General features: G+C 35.2%; 1 protein-coding gene across 1 annotated transcript; it reads left to right on the top strand.

The window, feature by feature from the left end:
- The first annotated feature begins 1,800 nt into the window (after positions 1-1,800).
- LOC100378810 (neuronal acetylcholine receptor subunit alpha-10-like) lies at positions 1,801-17,881 on the top strand. The gene is made up of 7 exons (XM_078008055.1): positions 1,801-1,852; positions 9,934-10,082; positions 11,126-11,170; positions 11,560-11,669; positions 12,352-12,554; positions 15,645-15,971; positions 17,373-17,881. Exons 1-7 carry the CDS (start codon positions 1,801-1,803, stop codon positions 17,879-17,881), a joined length of 1,395 nt encoding a protein of 464 aa, XP_077864181.1.
- Positions 17,882-19,587: the final 1,706 nt, after the last annotated feature.

Genomic DNA, 19,587 nt, shown 5'->3' with positions numbered 1-19,587 from the left:
TTTACAATGACTATGAAATCCTTCCATATTTACAAGGAGCATGAAGTCCTTCCATATTTACAATGACTAGGAAATCCTTCCATATTTACAAGGACTGTGAAATCCTTTCATATTTACAATGACTATTAAATCCTTCCATATTTACAATGACTATGAAGTCCTTCCATATTTACAACGACTATGGAATCCTTCCATATTTACAAGGAGTATGAAGTCCTTCCATATTTACAAGGACTACGAAATCCTTCCATATTTACAAGGACTGTGAAATCCTTTCATATTTCCAATGACTATGGAATCCTTCCATATTTACAAGGAGCATGAAGTCCTTCCATATTTACAATGACTACGAAATCCTTCCATATTTACAAGGAGCATGAAGTCCTTCCATATTTACAAGGACTGTGAAATTCTTTCATATTTACAATGACTATGGAATCCTTTTATATTTACAAGGAGTATGAAGTCCTTCCATATTTACAATGACTATGAAATCCTTCCATATTTACAAGGAGCATGAAGTCCTTCCATATTTACAATGACTACGAAATCCTTCCATATTTACATTGACTATGGAATCCTTCCATATTTACAATGACTATGAAATCCTTCCATATTTACAATGACTATGAAATTCTTCCATATTTACAATGACTATGAAGTCCTTCCATATTTACAAGGAGCATGAAGTCCTTCCATATTTACAAGGACTACGAAATCCTTCCATATTTACAAGGACTGTGAAATCCTTTCATATTTACAATGACTATGGAATCCTTTTATATTTACAAATACTACGAAATCCTTCCATATTTACAAGGACTGTGAAATCCTTTCATATTTACAAGGACTATGGAATCCTTTCATATTTACGATGACTACGCAATCATTCCATTTTTACAATGACTACGGAATCGCCCCATATTTACAATGACTAAGGAATGGTCCCATATGTGCAATGACTGTGGAATCGTCCCATATGTTCAATGACTACGGAATCGTCCCATGTGTTCAAAGACTACGAAATCTTTCCAAATGAACAATGACTAGGAATGCTTGCGCCTGTCGTGTTGTAACAGATGTTTGTTATTAAATTAAATTTAATTTAACTATTAACAGTGCATGCACATGGAATGCTCTTCTAATAACCACTCGTTTCCCCGCGAATTGTTTTTGATGTATATTCAGTGAATTCAATGTATTCAAGTAAATGTGAAATGGAAAAACGATGTCAGTTCTGTGAGTTTCTGATAAGCGGTTTGTAACTACAGTGTATAATGTGTCATTGAACCCCCGTTCAATATTTGAACCATTCTACGATATCCTTCATATCAACGCATTTGGTAGTATTTTTTAAATGTACGTCTTTTTATTTACTTCGTTATAATAACTATCATTAAAATAATTGCTTATTTGAAATATTGTATTACTCTGTAATCGCATGTAATAGTCGTGTAGTTCAGTGACTATGTCAAGTCCCAGGTGAGAATGCTCAGTAATTTCCATGTAGTTTAATGAATATGTCAAATCCCCAGATGGGAGTGCACGGTAATTTAAACCGACCAGCATAAAAAGAACAGCGCTGACTCGTAATTACTCTCAACTCATTCACAATAAATGACCCTTTTTAAAAATAAGAAATAAATGTGTTGTTCCGCCATCCATTCTATCAGGAAAACGAATTATTAATACTCGGGTTTGCACTTGTCTGGGTTACAGATATTTTTATCATCACCGTTTTGAGCTCTCCTTATTGCCCGTATCATCATGTCTGCACGAACGTCAAGGGAACTCTCCGTAATGTCGCTGTTCATGCCCGTGATACTAATACTGGGTAGTACCATGTACTCAGGTATGTTGTATTTTAGTGATTTTTCTCAACGGGAGACACTTCGCTTGTGCTAACGTGTCATGCAGTAAAACTCGTCATGTGTTTTTGCTGTGCTCCGTAGGCATAGACCAATACAAAGGCTTGTTAGAACCAACTATACCGATTCACCAAATTACCGTTATTTATAAGCTCATGGTTGTTGACTGTTAACATACTAAGTCAAGCTGATAGCACCGAATACACAACAGAGTAAATATTACGCTACCATCGTAAACTACACGCGCGTGTGACTTGTATACACACATCGCTTTTGTACTCAACCACGGAGCACCCCCACATCAAACTCAGTCGTATACAATGGTGACACATTTAAGGATGCAGCTTTTTTAATAGTAAATAATACTGAGAATTAATTATAAACACTACACTTACACTACACTACACTACACTACACTACACTACACTACACTACACTACACTACACTTACACTACACTACACTACACTAAACTACACTTACACTTACACTTACACTAAACTACACTACACTACACTACACTTACACTACACTACACTACACTACACTTACACTACACTGCACTGCACTACACTACACTACACTGCACTACGCTACACTACACTGCACTGCACTGCGCTGCGCTACACTACACTACACTGCGCTACACTACACTACACTACACTGCACTGCGCTACGCTATGCTACACTACACTACACTGCACTGCACTGCACTGCGCTGCGCTACACTACACTAAACTACACTACACTGCACTGCGCTACACTACACTACACTACACTGCGCTGCGCTGCGCTACGCTACACTACACTAAACTACACTACACTGCACTGCGCTACGCTACGCTACACTACACTACACTACACTACACTACACGCAAACAGTTTTTCTTCTCGTAATATGTGGAACTCAAAACTGACGCATAATTAATAATTGTCGTGTTGCCGAGGTAAATCTGCCTAGTCTATAGCTTCATTTAGGAAAAAAACAAATAACAAATTCAAAATAACAAGCAGGAAAATTTAACGAAGAGACATATTTATTGATTACGATAAATTATTCTTATCCGTTAATCATAATCCGTCTGTTATAATTGTATTGAATCACGTGATACCTACATGTTTATTAATTAATTTTACCAATGATAATTGATCTGCAAATTAAATCGCTCAAATGGCTGGTACTTAATTGAGAAACAAATTGAGAAACAAATAAATCAGGCGTAAATCGATGTTTGTGTGTTAATATCGATCTTACACATTAATATTTGTTTGTGAATGTGTACACGCTTTCCGTTCACGTAACGTGCTCGTGCATTTAAATCGAGAGAAGAAACGTGATTGGCTATACTGCGGCCACATGGGGAATAGCGCTGATGCACGGGACAAAAAATATGTTAATACTTTTCCGCGCAGTTCCAATTTGATGTCACTTTGGTAATATGTAACGGTACAGTAAGCACCCACATCTGTGCATGCATGGAACACTACCTGGTTGTATACATGAACAAACGGTACCTTGAACATGCCATTATTAGGACAACACTCTGATAAAATAAATTAAGCTGGATATATTTTCTAAATCTTCTACAGCATTATACGGTTTACTGGTGTACTTTAAAAAAACGAATTAAAGGTCAGTGTAGATGATATTTGTTACATAAAATTGTAGACTTTCTTTTGACGCAGAAGTATGTTTAAATCATAGCAACTTTTACTCATTCCTATATACAAACAAAATAGGTGTTGTTTACCCAGCAGTCACGTGACATTGATAGGCGTAAAATAGATATAAGTATGGATATTTTGTTGGGCGAGACTTACAATAACATATGTAAATTATTATGAATTAAACAGTGCAGGGTTTCTATGTTTACACGAACGTCTACTATATCGTAACACATGATAGCATTAGCATGGTTAAGTAATATCTCCTAATTATATAATTACAAAATAATTAACAAAAAAGGAACAAATATCCAATCCGACATGCTTCTGTGACCTCAATTCTGACACTCTAGTAAAAGCCATAATGTAATATTTTAACTCATTTTCAGTTTTCTCGAAATTATCTGTAACCATAGTGAAAGAGCCAACACTGGAGTGGAGGTCATCAAACGTCAGACAAACATTGTGTGGGGTCATCAAGGGTCAGACAAACACTGAGGTGGGGTCATCAAGGGTCAGCCAAACACTGAAGTGGGGTCATCATTGGTCTGACAAACACTGAAGTGGGGTCATCATTGGTCTGACAAACACTGAAGTGGGGTCATCAAGGGTCAGCCAAACACTGAAGTGGGGTCATCAATGGTCTGACAAACACTGAAGTGGGGTCATCAATGGTCTGACAAACACTGAGGTGGGGTCATCAATGGTCTGACAAATACTGAGGTGGGGTCATCAATGGTCTGACAAACACTGAGGTGGGGTCATCAATGGTCTGACAAATACTGAGGTGGGGTCATCAATGGTCTGACAAACACTGAGGTGGGGTCATCAATGGTCTGACAAACACTGAGGTGGGGTCATCAATGGTCTGACAAACACTGAGGTGGGGTCACCAAGGGTCAGCCAAACACTGAAGTGGGGTCATCATCGGTCAGACAAACACTGAGGTGGGAGATTCAAGGGTCAGCCAAACACTGAAATGGGGTCATCAATGGTCTGACAAACACTGAAGTGGGGTCATCAAGGGTCAGCCAAACACTGAAGTGGGGTCATCAATGGTCTGACAAACACTGAAGTGGGGTCATCAATGGTCTGACAAACACTGAGGTGGGGTCATCAATGGTCTGACAAACACTGAGGTGGGGTCATCAATGGTCTGACAAACACTGAGGTGGTGTCATCAAGGGTCAGCCAAACACTGAAGTGGGGTCATCATCGGTCAGACAAACACTGAGGTGGGAGATTCAAGGGTCAGACAAATACTGAGGTGCAAGTCATGTATGGTCAGACAAACACTGAGGTGGTGTCATCAAAGGTCAGACAAATACTGAGGTGGTGTCATCAAAGGTCGTACAAACACTGAGGTGGGGGATTCAAGGGTCAGACAAATACTGAGGTGAACGGGGTCAACAAGGGTCAGAAAAACACTGGGGGTCATCAAGGGTCAAACAAACACTGAAATGAGGAGGTCATCAAGGTTAAGGCAAACACTAAGGTGGGGGAGGCCATGTTGGGTCATGTTAGTCTAAGAAATACTCGTATGTCTAACAATAGTATTGGCATCATTACATATAAATCATGTTATTAACAAACTGGGCAAGCTGCGGGAACTGTCCTTTCATCCACTAAAATGTAGGCTAATGTATAACCGAGGCAGTGTAATTAAAAAGGGCAGTGTTTTATAATTACATGTAAAGATGAGGGTTCCACCCAAAGAGTAATGATATTTAAATGAGTTGTGCCCCCAGTAACGGTGTTACTTCGATATTTTGGAAGTTTGACAGTTGTATCCAACTTCACCAGAAATTCCTCAAATAACTTCTTTTCACTTGTCAGGGACGTTTCAAATAAGTGCTTGAAATGTAATATTATTTGTTTTAATATGCCCAATATTGACGGAAATGAGATTGAAAATATGTAAAATACAATCTGGGTTCGACTAATTAATATCACACTAGATAATCCACAAAACCCTCAATATTTTCCTGGCAGAGAGATTAAAAGCTGTTCAAGTGATATAACAAAATGCATTTTCCCGTTTAGTCAAAGTAAACACAGTTCAGCACTCAACAACTGGATGAGTTATTTTAGTCTGAGACAAATTGAGAAACATTCTGGACGTTGTGGACGTGCAACGATAAAAAGGGAGTTGTTAGTATATAGTGTAAGATTGTTTCAATAAAATTACTTAAGTTACATGAATAATTGTGGGTAATATTTGGCATGTCTTCGGGCTATGCTTCTTTGGGTAATTTTGATGATGTCTGTGTTGAGCAAACTTAAGGTAGCGAGAGGGGAAACATAATTTATAGTTTAATGGAGTTTAGGACTTTCCTCACCAGTTACTAAGCATGCAGTTATGGCAATGTATATGTTTTCAGAAAGCTGAGATATAGCAGAGTACGATCATATATGTTTCGTCTTGATATTTGCTCAGGGGATTAAGTTACGATCGTTCCCGTTAACCTCCTAAACGGAGAGTTTTTTTGCGGGATTGGCCGTTTCTCGGTGTTCCTTTTTTCTATGTTTCTGATCTTTTCACTGTTGCTTTATAAGATAATGATCTTTGAGAATGCGTCTCGAAATTTTTATGTGCCCCATAGTTCTGGAGATAAAGCCTGTTGAACTTTATGGACTAAATTTTACGAACGTCTTCCTGTTCCCAAGGCCGTAACTCAACGTCAACGGCTCACATAAACGTCCATGAGACATCATATTTTAGCCCATTTTGTGACAAGTAGATTGTGTAATTTATACATCGTTAGCGTAAAGAAAAGTGTTGAAAGATGACATCTTCAATAGTTATGATAGTCAAAAATTGGTTTCCGTAAAACTCAATAAAACGTTTTTTTTTCGAATTTGGCCACAGATAAACAGCTAATTAATGACAAAATGTCGACCATTTCGATCATACTTCGATAAATATACAAGTATCTGATATGTGTGGAATGTTAGATCGTGAAAAATTGGTTGGTTGTTTTCTAAAACGTGACAAAACTTAGCAGTTTCTTCGAAAGTGGGTGCTAACTTGAGCAAGATGGCGACCGCGCAATTAATTTATTCAAGTCCCTTTGTTATGTTGAACAGCGTCAACAGTACAATCGGTTCTCTAAACATAGGGCGGGCCTTCGTGACAGCATATATTTACTTACGGGATATACATGCATTCAAGTACAGATATGTTTGCATTACTCTCAGCCTATGGAGAGTGTACCGTTATCGGATTTGTTATAATCAGTTAGCTCTAAGTCAGCACTACCTGATTTGGCCGATACCCCGCCCGGGCGATCTTATGGAGGATTCGATTTTTTTTTTAGAAAAATTTGGACCAAAAGATCGCCCGGGCGATGTTATGGCAGATATTACGAAGCCCATCTTGTCTGAAAAAATAACCCTGCGCTGATAAAAATGGTCTCAGAAAATGTTTAGAAAAAATAATGTTTCGCGTTGACCAAATATAATCATTCAAAGTATAAATTCAAAGTGTTTTAATACGTTGGTGAGAGGTCGCATTTTACGTAAACAAGAACATGCACTAAGAAGGAAAAGCAAGCCAAAGTCGAAACATGGTGCATCATGGACATGACATGACACAACACACGATGCGTTAACTGAGTGAACAGTGACATCATTTTGGGGTGCAATTGAACTTCAAGTACTTCTTTGCGAAACTTGCTGTGCGGCGATGCTGACATCAAGTGTGTGTTGACCGAAGTTTGACCCCAATTCACGCACTGAACTGGCGCGTTGCCTTGGCAACCTTTTCTTCCGTGGTCCGCGCGTCGATCTAGTAAACTTATATCCGACGGTACTGTAATTACGCAACTTGTATGCAACTCTGTACTTTGAATATATCAACATCGTTTACTTGGTGCACTGCTTTTCTAATTACGCAAATTTGTTACAATATTGTACCAGCTCTGAATATTTCAACTTCGTAATGTATAGCTTTCATGATAACTACGCAAAATTCATTTTATCTTTTACTATTGTTAGGGCACTGACCCGGGGTATTGGGTCTGTGAATATTTCAATATTACTGACTTGATAATGCGTCGCATTCGTAATAATTACGCAAACATAAACATGGGCGCATTTAAATCATTAAAAAGGATAGCAGTCAGGTGTCTACGGAAAGTCAAGAAAATAGTTTAAATACTTCGGACCACCCAGCTTGACCCGTCGACAGAAACCGCTATATCCACTGTTTTTTTATCGGTGTCACCACTCTCGTCTATCTCCGCCAATTCTGTTTTGAGTTTTCTTATTTCATCGGCGGCATCTTGAAATTCTTGTTCTAATAGTCTTTTAGCAACGTCTAAAACTTTCCGAGTGTTTTCTCTGAATGTGGTTCCAGATATAATAGAGAAGTCGGTAATCCCATATAGCTACTAAATTTACGCATTGTGCGACTACCCTTTCCAATGCCACGAGCCGCGATCACCGGCTTACGATTCACATCAAAAGAATGTCCACTCTTTTTTGACGCAGGAAAAATGTCAGTCACGGAGTTACATTTTTGATTCCACTCTGTGGGCTGACTGTAATATGAGCCCAGGTCATTTTCATTTAGATATCTTTTAACGGTGTCGGACATTTGTCGGCGGCCATATTAGGCTATATTAGGTTATTAAAACACCGAGAAAAGCTTGAATACGATAGCGTTATGTTTATCTGTGCTTCGATCGCGTAACGGACACTTCTTATAGATTACACAGTATATAATAAAGCTGGATGGTCAACAAATCAGTATGCAAATTAAATCCTTTGTCTTCAGTCTGTCATTCAACATGATATGTAAATGCAGGAAGGACATGTTCACCTACAACTAAGTTTCCGGGAATAAATTGAAATTACTCAACAAATGCATCGCGCACTGTAAATTCGGACCAAAGATAAAGAAAGTACACAATATAAGATTGCATAATCCGGGATTTTTAGAAAAAAGTTTTTTTTTCTAGTTTTTCCCCTCTCGCTACCTTAAGTAAATTCACTTCAATTGTTTGACTTTGCCAGTATATTTTTCAATTAGTGCAATGACCCCTTGCCATTGACGATTTCCATTCATAGATGCAACGTTGAATGTTTTCACGGTAGTTTTGCAATTAAAGGCTATGTTTTGAGGTAAAATTGCGCGTGTACTCGATAATTGCCTGACACTTCAAATGTTTCATTCACGGTAACGAGGTCTTCACACGTGTTTCTTCCCGTATTATAGTCTCAACACATATAAATCCATTTTGATCTTAATTTTCTGAAAATCCTCCTTTATCGATTTAAAGATAAAATATAGACGAAAACATAAATTTGTTAATACTGTTGAGATGTCATAAACTAAAACTGTTGGTTTGCAGGACATAATCGTTGATGGAAACCTGAAATCACTAATACGCATGTGCAGTCATTGTACGCGCTAAAACAACCAGTGCACATGCGTATTAAGGAATTTCATTTCTTGGTCGAACGAATACTCAGATATGTGAGCTACAAGAAAAACGCTTTAAGCTCGTAGTCATACTCCAATGCATTTATCAATATGCTGTGTCCATACAGCTACACGAAAAAATACACTCTCTTACACTCTCAATATTGCATCTGTAACATTATTTTATCAAAATAAACCATTATTTACATTTGAAGAATAATTTAATAGCTTTGATATAAATATTCTTCAATTTTGAAGCGGGAATCATCGTCAAATGATTGTCGGCGTTATCGGCGGGTCTGTTTCGACAAATATTTATAACTTACATGGTGCAACCCCCCCCCCTCCCATATATTCTTTGTAGAATATATCACTAGGAATATTATTTATCCGAAATTTATCTTATAAAACAAGATTTACTTCGGCATGATATTATTATAAAATTAAATATCTGTCAACTTTTGCATGTGTGATAAAATCGGATTCGATTATCAGGTAGTATGATTAGTTGTTTGTCGTCACATCCACAATCACAAACGAAAACTATAACATTTTATTTTGTCCTACTTTACTGCCACTCTCGTACTATTCTTTCATTTCATTTCATCTCTCGTCGAAGATCCCTTTTTATCTATTGATATACCGACCATACGTAGTAACAGGTGTTATTTCTATGGTAAAAACTGTTTATGTGCTCGATAATGTACTTTGTTTTTCATATTTATTGTGTACCCAATAAATCTTTATTGTTGCCACCAACTATCTCTCAACTACCCCCTTAGCGCCTGCTATATTGCAATTATAAAAACAAGTGTTTCACGTTCAAATCGCCAAATGGGGCTTAACGCAAAAACTCGCAACGTAACGTCTCACCAATTTACATTGCATCACGCGAAGTAACATATCATCCCACCACGGGATGTCACATCGCATTAAGTGAACCCTATTACGTCATATTTATTCATCTTTATTTCAGAATCGTCTTTTCCACCGGCTAAGTCGATTTCCAATCGCTTAGTTGAGAAGCTGTTGCTAAGCTACAATCCTGTATTGAGACCGGTATTGAATGAAACACATGTGACTAAACTGGAAATGTTAATATTAATATCACAAATATTGGACATGGTAGGTGGTAATATTGCGAGTAATGCAGGTCGATTAAGAGACTACGTATGTACTGCGCCAACAAGACTGACGTCATAACCTGATAGCGTGAAACGACTTCTAAAGGACAGTAAAGTCAGATTTTTTTTTAGTTAATTTCTTATCCAAATCGAGAGAGTGTAAATGATAATTCAAGACTTGCTGTTTCTACATATGAATTATAAATACATTAGATTAGTTAGATTACAAAATATTTGATATCATGAATCACTCTGATGACGCGATAAGTATATTGCTATCATTTACCATGAAACAACAACAACGACAAAGATGACGACGACGACGACGACAGTGACAACAGCAACAACAACAGCAGCGGCGGCAACTACAACAGCGCAAAATTTATTGATACCCAATTATGTAACACATATTAATACGGAGTATCTGAATTTCTGTTATAGATTGTCATAGCACGTTTGAGGCGATCATTTATAATGCAAATCATACGCAAATTGCATAAAGGAAGTCTATAAACATTAGAAAATAGCTGGAATCTAAATCTATGCTTCACTTGAGATAAAGAACGACAATGACAGTAATCAACTCGTTGATTCGTTACTTCTCTGACATAGTTGACATGTGGAAAGTAAATGACCCAGACGGACGTGTCTCATGGCGACTCTGACGGTTTATGTTTCTAATAGTAATGTATTTGTGTTTTTTTCACTCACTAATCAGTTTATCGCTGTTTATTATTGTGTCATTCATGGCTGTGTCTGTGGTGTAGTGTGGAATCAGGTTGCTAATGGCTGCCTACGTAATGTATCCCTAGGGTGAATTACGTGTATTTATGATAAGATTTATTTTATTCACACACCTCACTGTCTATCCTTCTTTCTTTTCTGTGATAAAGGAGAAAATCGTATTCTGAATCAGTGCACGTAAATAGATACGAGTACGTGACAATGATTAAAGACTAGTTGTAATGACTTTCAAAAAGACCCTTAGTTTTTACACACTGGTGCGGTAAATCGCTGATGCAAATTATCAAATTTATATTTCAGAATGAACGAATGCAGAAACTTATAACGAATGCCTGGGTCACGCTGGTTAGTAATGTCATAACTACGCTGGTGCCGCACTGTATCATGGAAATTAATGTTATCACAAATAAATAATAGCGATAACAAACACAGTTAAATTTATCACATCGCATCGCATCGCATCACATCACATCACATCACATCACATCACATCACATCACATCACATCATGTCACATCACATCATGTCATATCATATCATATCATATCACATCACATCTCTCACATCGCATCGCAACGCATCACATCGCATCGCATCGCATCGCATCGCATCACATCACATAACATCGCTGTGTTTCTAATATACATATTTATATTTAGTATATTGTAACGTTTCTAAACTGTCGATGATAACGTGAATGATATTCTATCTTTATTGTTGTTGGTGGTACACAGGTCTGGAAAGATGAACTTCTCACTTGGGAACCTCATAAATTCGGCGGACTGGAATATATTAAGATACCATCTGAGTTGATATGGTTACCAGAAGTCATACTATATAACAAGTGAGAATGCTTGTTTTTTTTCTTATTACTATTTCAACCAAGCTCTTTCAAATAAATTTAAAATCAAATTACAATTACTATTATCTCAGATAGTAGCATTGTATGAATCATAACAAAGTTTGAACCCAATTCAAATTTTGCCCTACTGAACATATATGTTTTGTAGAATGTTGCTGTTTTGTTTCAACAATTTTTCAATTTCACATCAGTATTAATATATGTCTTTTTTCATATAAATATTTTTACAATAAAAAAAATCTATATATTTTAACCTTATTCAATAACATTTCTGTTTCTCATATCTCATTTCGGTGTATCATGAACTAAAGATGAAAAAAATATGAAAACGATGATATCTACACATGACCAGCAATGTCTGCTAGACATATAACCAACTATTCACAAACCAATACATACTGAACATGGTTAACCAACTAATATCTACTAGATAACGAACTCTCTGTCAATCAATGTCTACTACACTTACTTACCCAACTATGTACCAACCAACCAACATATTTAAAAAACATTTCAAACATTGTTCTATGAAAACCTATCACCAACAAGCGATTGGAGCCATCAGTATATTTACTTAAAATGCTAACTCTGGAGTAATCACCGCATGTGGCTTTTACATCTACGTTTACTGATCTGTAAATAAATTATTTGATTCCTGTTTCAGTGCCGATGACTTGTATCGTACATTCTTAGACAACCGAATTGTCAAAGTGGATTACAACGGCTCCGTTTTGTGGGCATCACCAGTTATATTTCATTCGACGTGTCACGTACATGTCAAATATTTCCCGTTCGACCATCAACTATGTGAATTAAAGTTTGGTCCTTGGCAGTACAATGGCAATGAATTAATTATACATGGGCTGGGTAAGTACCAAAAGAGTGTTGTATATTCGGCGTCCCATGTAGTAGTTATTACGAAGAGTTCAATTTTCATAAAGTGCAAAAACGTCTTTTCAATCCGTAATCTTTATAAACGCTTTCAGTATTTATGAAACGATTGATGCAATTTCTAATTTGATGACGATTGTTGATTCCCTGCATATGTATACCATTACAAAACAATGTATATACCGTTACAAAACAATATGTATACCATTACAAAACAATATGTATACCATTACAAAACAATGTATATACCGTTACAAAACAATATGTATACCGTTACAAAACAATATGTATACCATTACAAAACAATGTATATACCGTTACAAAACAATATGTATACCGTTACAAAACAATATGTATACCATTACAAAACAATGTATATACCGTTACAAAACAATATGTATACCATTACAAAACAATATGTATACCATTACAAAACAATATGTATACCATTACAAAACAATATGTATACCATTACAAAACAATGTATATACCGTTACAAAACAATATGTATACCGTTACAAAACAATATGTATACCATTACAAAACAATGTATATACCGTTACAAAACAATATGTATACCATTACAAAACAATATGTATACCATTACAAAACAATATGTATACCATTACAAAACAATATGTATACCATTACAAAACAATATGTATACCATTACAAAACAATATGTATACCATTACAAAACAATATGTATACCATTACAAAACAATATGTATACCATTACAAAACAATATGTATACCATTACAAAACAATATGCATACCATTATAAAACAATATGTATACCATTACAAAACAATATGCATACCATTACAAAACAATATGTATACCGTTACAAAACAATATGTATACCATTATAAAACAATATGTATACCATTACAAAACAATATGTATACCATTACAAAACAATATGTATACCATTACAAAACAATTCGTATACCATTACAAAACAATATGTATACCATTACAAAACAATATGTATACCATTACAAAACAATATGTATACCATTACAAAACAATATGTATACCATTACAAAACAATGTGTATGCCATTACAAAACAATATGTATACCATTATAAAACAATATGTATACCATTACAAAACAATATGTATACCATTACAAAACAATATGTATACCATTACAAAACAATATGTATACCATTACAAAACAATATGTATACCATTACAAAACAATATGTATACCATTACAAAACAATATGTATACCATTACAAAACAATATGTATACCATTACAAAACAATATGTATACCATTACAAAACAATATGTATACCATTACAAAACAATATGTATACCATTACAAAACAATATGCATACCATTATAAAACAATATGTATACCATTACAAAACAATATGCATACCATTACAAAACAATATGTATACCGTTACAAAACAATATGTATACCGTTATAAAACAATATGTATACCATTACAAAACAATATGTATACCATTACAAAACAATATGTATACCATTACAAAACAATTCGTATACCATTACAAAACAATATGTATACCATTACAAAACAATATGTATACCATTACAAAACAATATGTATACCATTACAAAACAATATGTATACCATTACAAAACAATGTGTATGCCATTACAAAACAATATGTATACCATTATAAAACAATATGTATACCATTACAAAACAATATGTATACCATTACAAAACAATATGTATACCATTACAAAACAATATGTATACCATTACAAAACAATATGTATACCATTACAAAACAATATGTATACCATTACAAAACAATATGTATACCATTACAAAACAATATGTATACCATTACAAAACAATGTGTATACCATTACAAAACAATATGTATACCATTACAAAACAATATGTATACCATTACAAAACAATTTGTATACCATTACAAAACAATTTGTATACCATTACAAAACAATGTGCATACCATTACAAAACAATATGTATACCATTACAAAACAATATGTATACCATTACAAAACAATGTGTATACCATTACAAAACAATGTGTATACCATTACAAAACAATATGTATACCATTACAAAACAATGTGCATACCATTACAAAACAATATGTATACCATTACAAAACAATGTGTATACCATTACAAAACAATTTGTATACCATTACAAAACAATATGTATACCATTACAAAACAATATGTATACCATTACAAAACATTGTGTATACCATTACAAAACAATATGTATACCATTACAAAACAATATGTATACCATTACAAAACAATATGTATACCATTACAAAACAATGTGTATACCATTACAAAACAATATGTATACCATTACAAAACAATATATATACCATTACAAAACACATGTGATAGTCACAGGGAAATTATTTCAGTTGTCATAGAGGACTGACAACGCTTCAAACATTTGTATTTTGCCTTTGCATTCACCGAACAAATGCATACATGCTGAATGAGGTCACGAAAATATTCCAGTCACCATGGAAACGCGTATATTCCAGTAACCGTCTAAACTCGGATGATTCTAGAACTGTGACATATTTCAGACGTAGGCAATATTAAAAAAACCTTAAGCTAATTTAATACAATAAAATAAAATACATTGGAGGACTAGTCCTTCAAACGCAATTTGACTGAGACGACATTTTTGCCTTTATAAACCTATGTGCAATATGGCCAGTGGGAACATAATTGTGAAGACTTGGTATGAATAGGTTCTGATATTGTATATATGATTGTTGCAAATAATACCAACACGAAAAGAGGTAATAACATTAAGTAATGTTTAGTAATATTTACTGATGAATGTTGTATCACTGAAAACAGTTTTTGGCCTAACATCATAAAACATGAACTAGAGATTGAATTTATTTACAATAAAGTTCATGTTCATTTCTGTTCTTCTTTTATACTATACGACCTGAACACTCGCCAAATTATAACATGTGGAAGAAAAGTAAGGACTATTTATAACGAGGCTGTAATATATCCATATCGAGGATCTCATATCGTCGTATTCATTGTTTATTTCCTTGCAGGTGACAGTAGTATATTCACCAGCGATGGTGAATGGGATATGATATCACTGTCATCAACAAATAACGTAATGGTTTACCCGGATGAGCCAGGTGTGCCATACACTGACGTCACCTATGGTATACTGTTAAGTCGCCGGGCAGTATTTCACGTGATAAACCTGCTATTGCCCTGTGGATTACTCACAGCCTCCACGGCCCTTGTCTTTTTTCTGCCCGTGGAATCCGGTGAAAAGATCAGTTTTGGAATCACAATTTTGCTGTCGTTGACGGTATTTCTCTTACTCCTAGCTGAACTCATGCCCCCATCGAGCGTCATACCCATTGTGGGTGAGTAATAAGTGTACTCCTCGGAGAGAATCTATGCAATTAATTATTTTCTTGTTTTACTTAGTTTTGAGAGTTAAGTTTTATTATGTTGCTGTATTTTTCTGATTTCTTATATTACGCACTCACATTTTTGTGTCTTTTCTGTCATTGATCTCGCAATGGCCGCCGAAGTCTCGTTGAAAGCGTGAGAACAACATAATATTTCCTGTCACCACTTGCGAGAGAAAATGGAACACTATTTCGGAGGCCAAGCAAATCACGTGATTTTCTCACTGTTTCTATGATCTCGGCAAACATTTATTGTACATTTATTTACAAAATCTTCTACCTTCTAGAGTTTCTAATGGTCAGATATTGTAATATTTAAATTATTCAAAACAGTAGCAGTTTAAATAATCAAATCTCTTTCAATGGAAACGTAACACTACCCACGTTTGGGTTTTCAAAACCAAGTTATACTTTGAAAAGCTATGGTAAATAAATGTGCGTTAAATTAGTTCCACTAGAACCATTGTTCCGTAATATCTGTACGGTATGCAGTTACATTACCTCCTGTCAGACACTTATCTGTTCAAATATAATATCATGTGCGATATATACAATTTCTTGTTTTGGGGGCAAGACTAGTCGCTGCTAGGCAACATCTGAAGCTTGTGTGTCATTGTTTTGATATTCTCGCTCTTCAAATTACTGTGACATTTCGACAGATTGAAATACGGATGCTAGATATATATGTCACTTGTCATATACAATAAACTGTTCATTAAGTCCGGAAAACGCGTGCTGTCTGTATCGTATTCATGTGCTGAGAAGAATCCGATAAACCCGTTGATTCACATCCACCGTGTCATTCACCATACGTATTCACGTGAACGTTACATTATATCAAGCCACACACCTGCTTTGCCGTTTATTCAATCTCGATACTGGACAGCAATGTCGTCAAACTACCATGTCTGTCATTTCTGTTTGCCTCGTTGTTTGCACAAAAAATGTTGGTTCTGTTTACAGTAACAAACCTTCATTTTGTACATGAACGAGTCTACGCACACACTGTTGCAAGTTCATTGCGATCACACCCATACAATTTCACTTAGTTTACACCATAGACTTTTTTACTCGCAAACCCGTTCTTGAGTCTACATGCACGCAAATGAATTGCTATAAATTATCAATATCGCTATTTCAACATAATAATATTTCATATGTGCATTACAGACACTATCGTTACTTCATCTGATTTCAAAATTGTATTCGATTTTACCTGCATACACCGAAAAAGAGAATAATAACAAGTTTCTGGTCAATTTGTTTTCTAATCGGCGCGGACGAGCGGTGTTTTAATTTAAAATTGTAATAGGTGTGTTTTAATATTGATCATGTTGTATTTCATCTGTACAGGTCAATTCTATGCTGTGTCCATGGTTCTAGTCTCACTCTCAGTTGGAGTGTCCGCAGCTGTGGTCAACATTCATCACTGTGGACAGCAGAGGTCACGGGTGCCATGTTGGGTCAAGAAGTGGATTATACACAAGCTTGGAAGACTGATAGGAATACGGATAAAACGTAAATGCAAACGTGATTACACGGTGTATGCCCGTAATAAGAACATAAAGCGGTCGCCAAATGCTAAAACAAACGATTCTTCACAAAGTCCGTTGTTGCCCCGTGATCGTGATGATAAGGAAAATGGCGCAATTCTAAACGAAATCGAATCATGCGGCAGAGTATTGCACAGGGATGTGTTGAAAATAAGACAATATTTCGACCATCTGAAACACGAAGAAGACGTAAGAAAAGAATGGCGACTTGTTGCCATGGTAGTGGATCGTTTATGTATGATTGGGTACGTGGTGTGCATTGTTGGGTGTACAGTCACCATAATAATTCACATCCAGTATGATACGTGAGAACTACGTGTACGGTATGTGTGTATACGTAGTATGTTCATGAGAACTACGTGTACGGTATATGTGTATACGTAGTATAACAAACACACGTTGAATACGTTGGTACTATCAAGCATATCATGTTAACCACTACATTATGCTCACATGTTAGTAACATGACTACTCAGTCATCCCGTATTGTTCGTATTATCACTGTGATAATTCAGAGTCAAACGAATCTTAATATCACATCATTTGATTACTGTAACACGTGACTGTTGAGGAGACTGCGCAGTGGAAAGAGAAAATACACATACTATTGTTTCTCGTAATATTTCAACTTACCAGGACATACGTGTAATTTATATAATCGACTAATCAGGGAAGTCCTGTAAAAACGAAAGACAAAGTGTGTTGCCTAGGAAACAATAATGATAGGTTATTTTCACGAGAAAGATACACGCGATTCAAGTTCATGTTTACGAATTATTAGAGCGCCCTCAACGTATCTATATTCGCAAAGTGGTAGACGCGATGTGATATAACACATATTTATACATAATTCAATTTATTATTTCAGAGAGGTGTAAATCTATTTCACATTGATGTAATTTTACGTGTGTAAATCTGCACACATTAAAGCAGGGTAGACGTCACATTCTTGTATTTTTTCTTCAAATATCAGTACTAATGTGAGTGACCAAAACCAACGTCATAACACAGAAGGTTGGAACACTTGCCTAAATATTCACGCACAATTTAGGCACAATTAGTACCACTAATATCACACTTGAATTTTATGTACATATCAGTATAAGTTTAATACTTCCATGATAATATGCATGATCATTATTCAGCAGTAAACAGTATTTACTAAAGTATATTTCAAAAAAAAATGTCGGGTGAGATATGTGGAACCCGTCACCACGCATGATTTGCAGACCATTTCATTGCCATGAAAACAGTGGTAATAGGTTTACAAAATGACCCATCATTTTCGTGGAATGGCTAAGACTACATTACCTATATTTTCGAATATACATTTTCTTTTCTATCACCTTGCATTCAGCGCTGTTTTGCTTTGCATGTCTATCTGTTGGCAGACATCGAGTTGCACTCGATATTATGTTCTCAGTCTATTCAAGTTGTTGTGTAATAATCCAGTTAACATTAATTTATATAGTAAAACAGTCTCATGTAGAGATTTGGGTGTTTTGTATTCACATTTCATGAAATAATTCTTTAAAGCAGATTTCTGAAAATAGTTCAAAATTATATTTAAAACAATTATTTTGTGCTGGGTTATTGATTTGTATCAAAAGTATTTATATAATGCAATATTTGAATGATTGTGTGGCCTAATTTAATTTTGGTTGCAAAGCAGACAATGAATGAATGCAGATAGTTGTCTTTTTTGTAGAACAGTTGGTAACTGGCCGTGTTTAAAGGAGAATATTATTCATGTTAGGGGAAGAGTTCGGTGATAATGATAACCTGGCTTTGCTTTTTACTAAGACACAAGGTTACTTCACACTATTAATTCATAACAGCTGTATTTAATGGTGTAGTGCATTTAACACGTACCAAACTTGTTCATTGTCAAGGTCACGTAGGTTTAAATTATTATCGCATTATTATTTTAACATTTTATTATATATATATATTCTAAATAATTTATTATTATGTAAGTAATTGATTAAACAATTTATTAAACTAATTCTGACGTT

This window comes from Saccoglossus kowalevskii, chromosome 22 (assembly GCF_978046115.1).
Source record: "Saccoglossus kowalevskii chromosome 22, keSacKowa6.1, whole genome shotgun sequence".
NCBI lineage: Eukaryota > Metazoa > Hemichordata > Enteropneusta > Harrimaniidae > Saccoglossus > Saccoglossus kowalevskii.
This window is presented reverse-complemented; position numbering and strand designations above follow the sequence as displayed.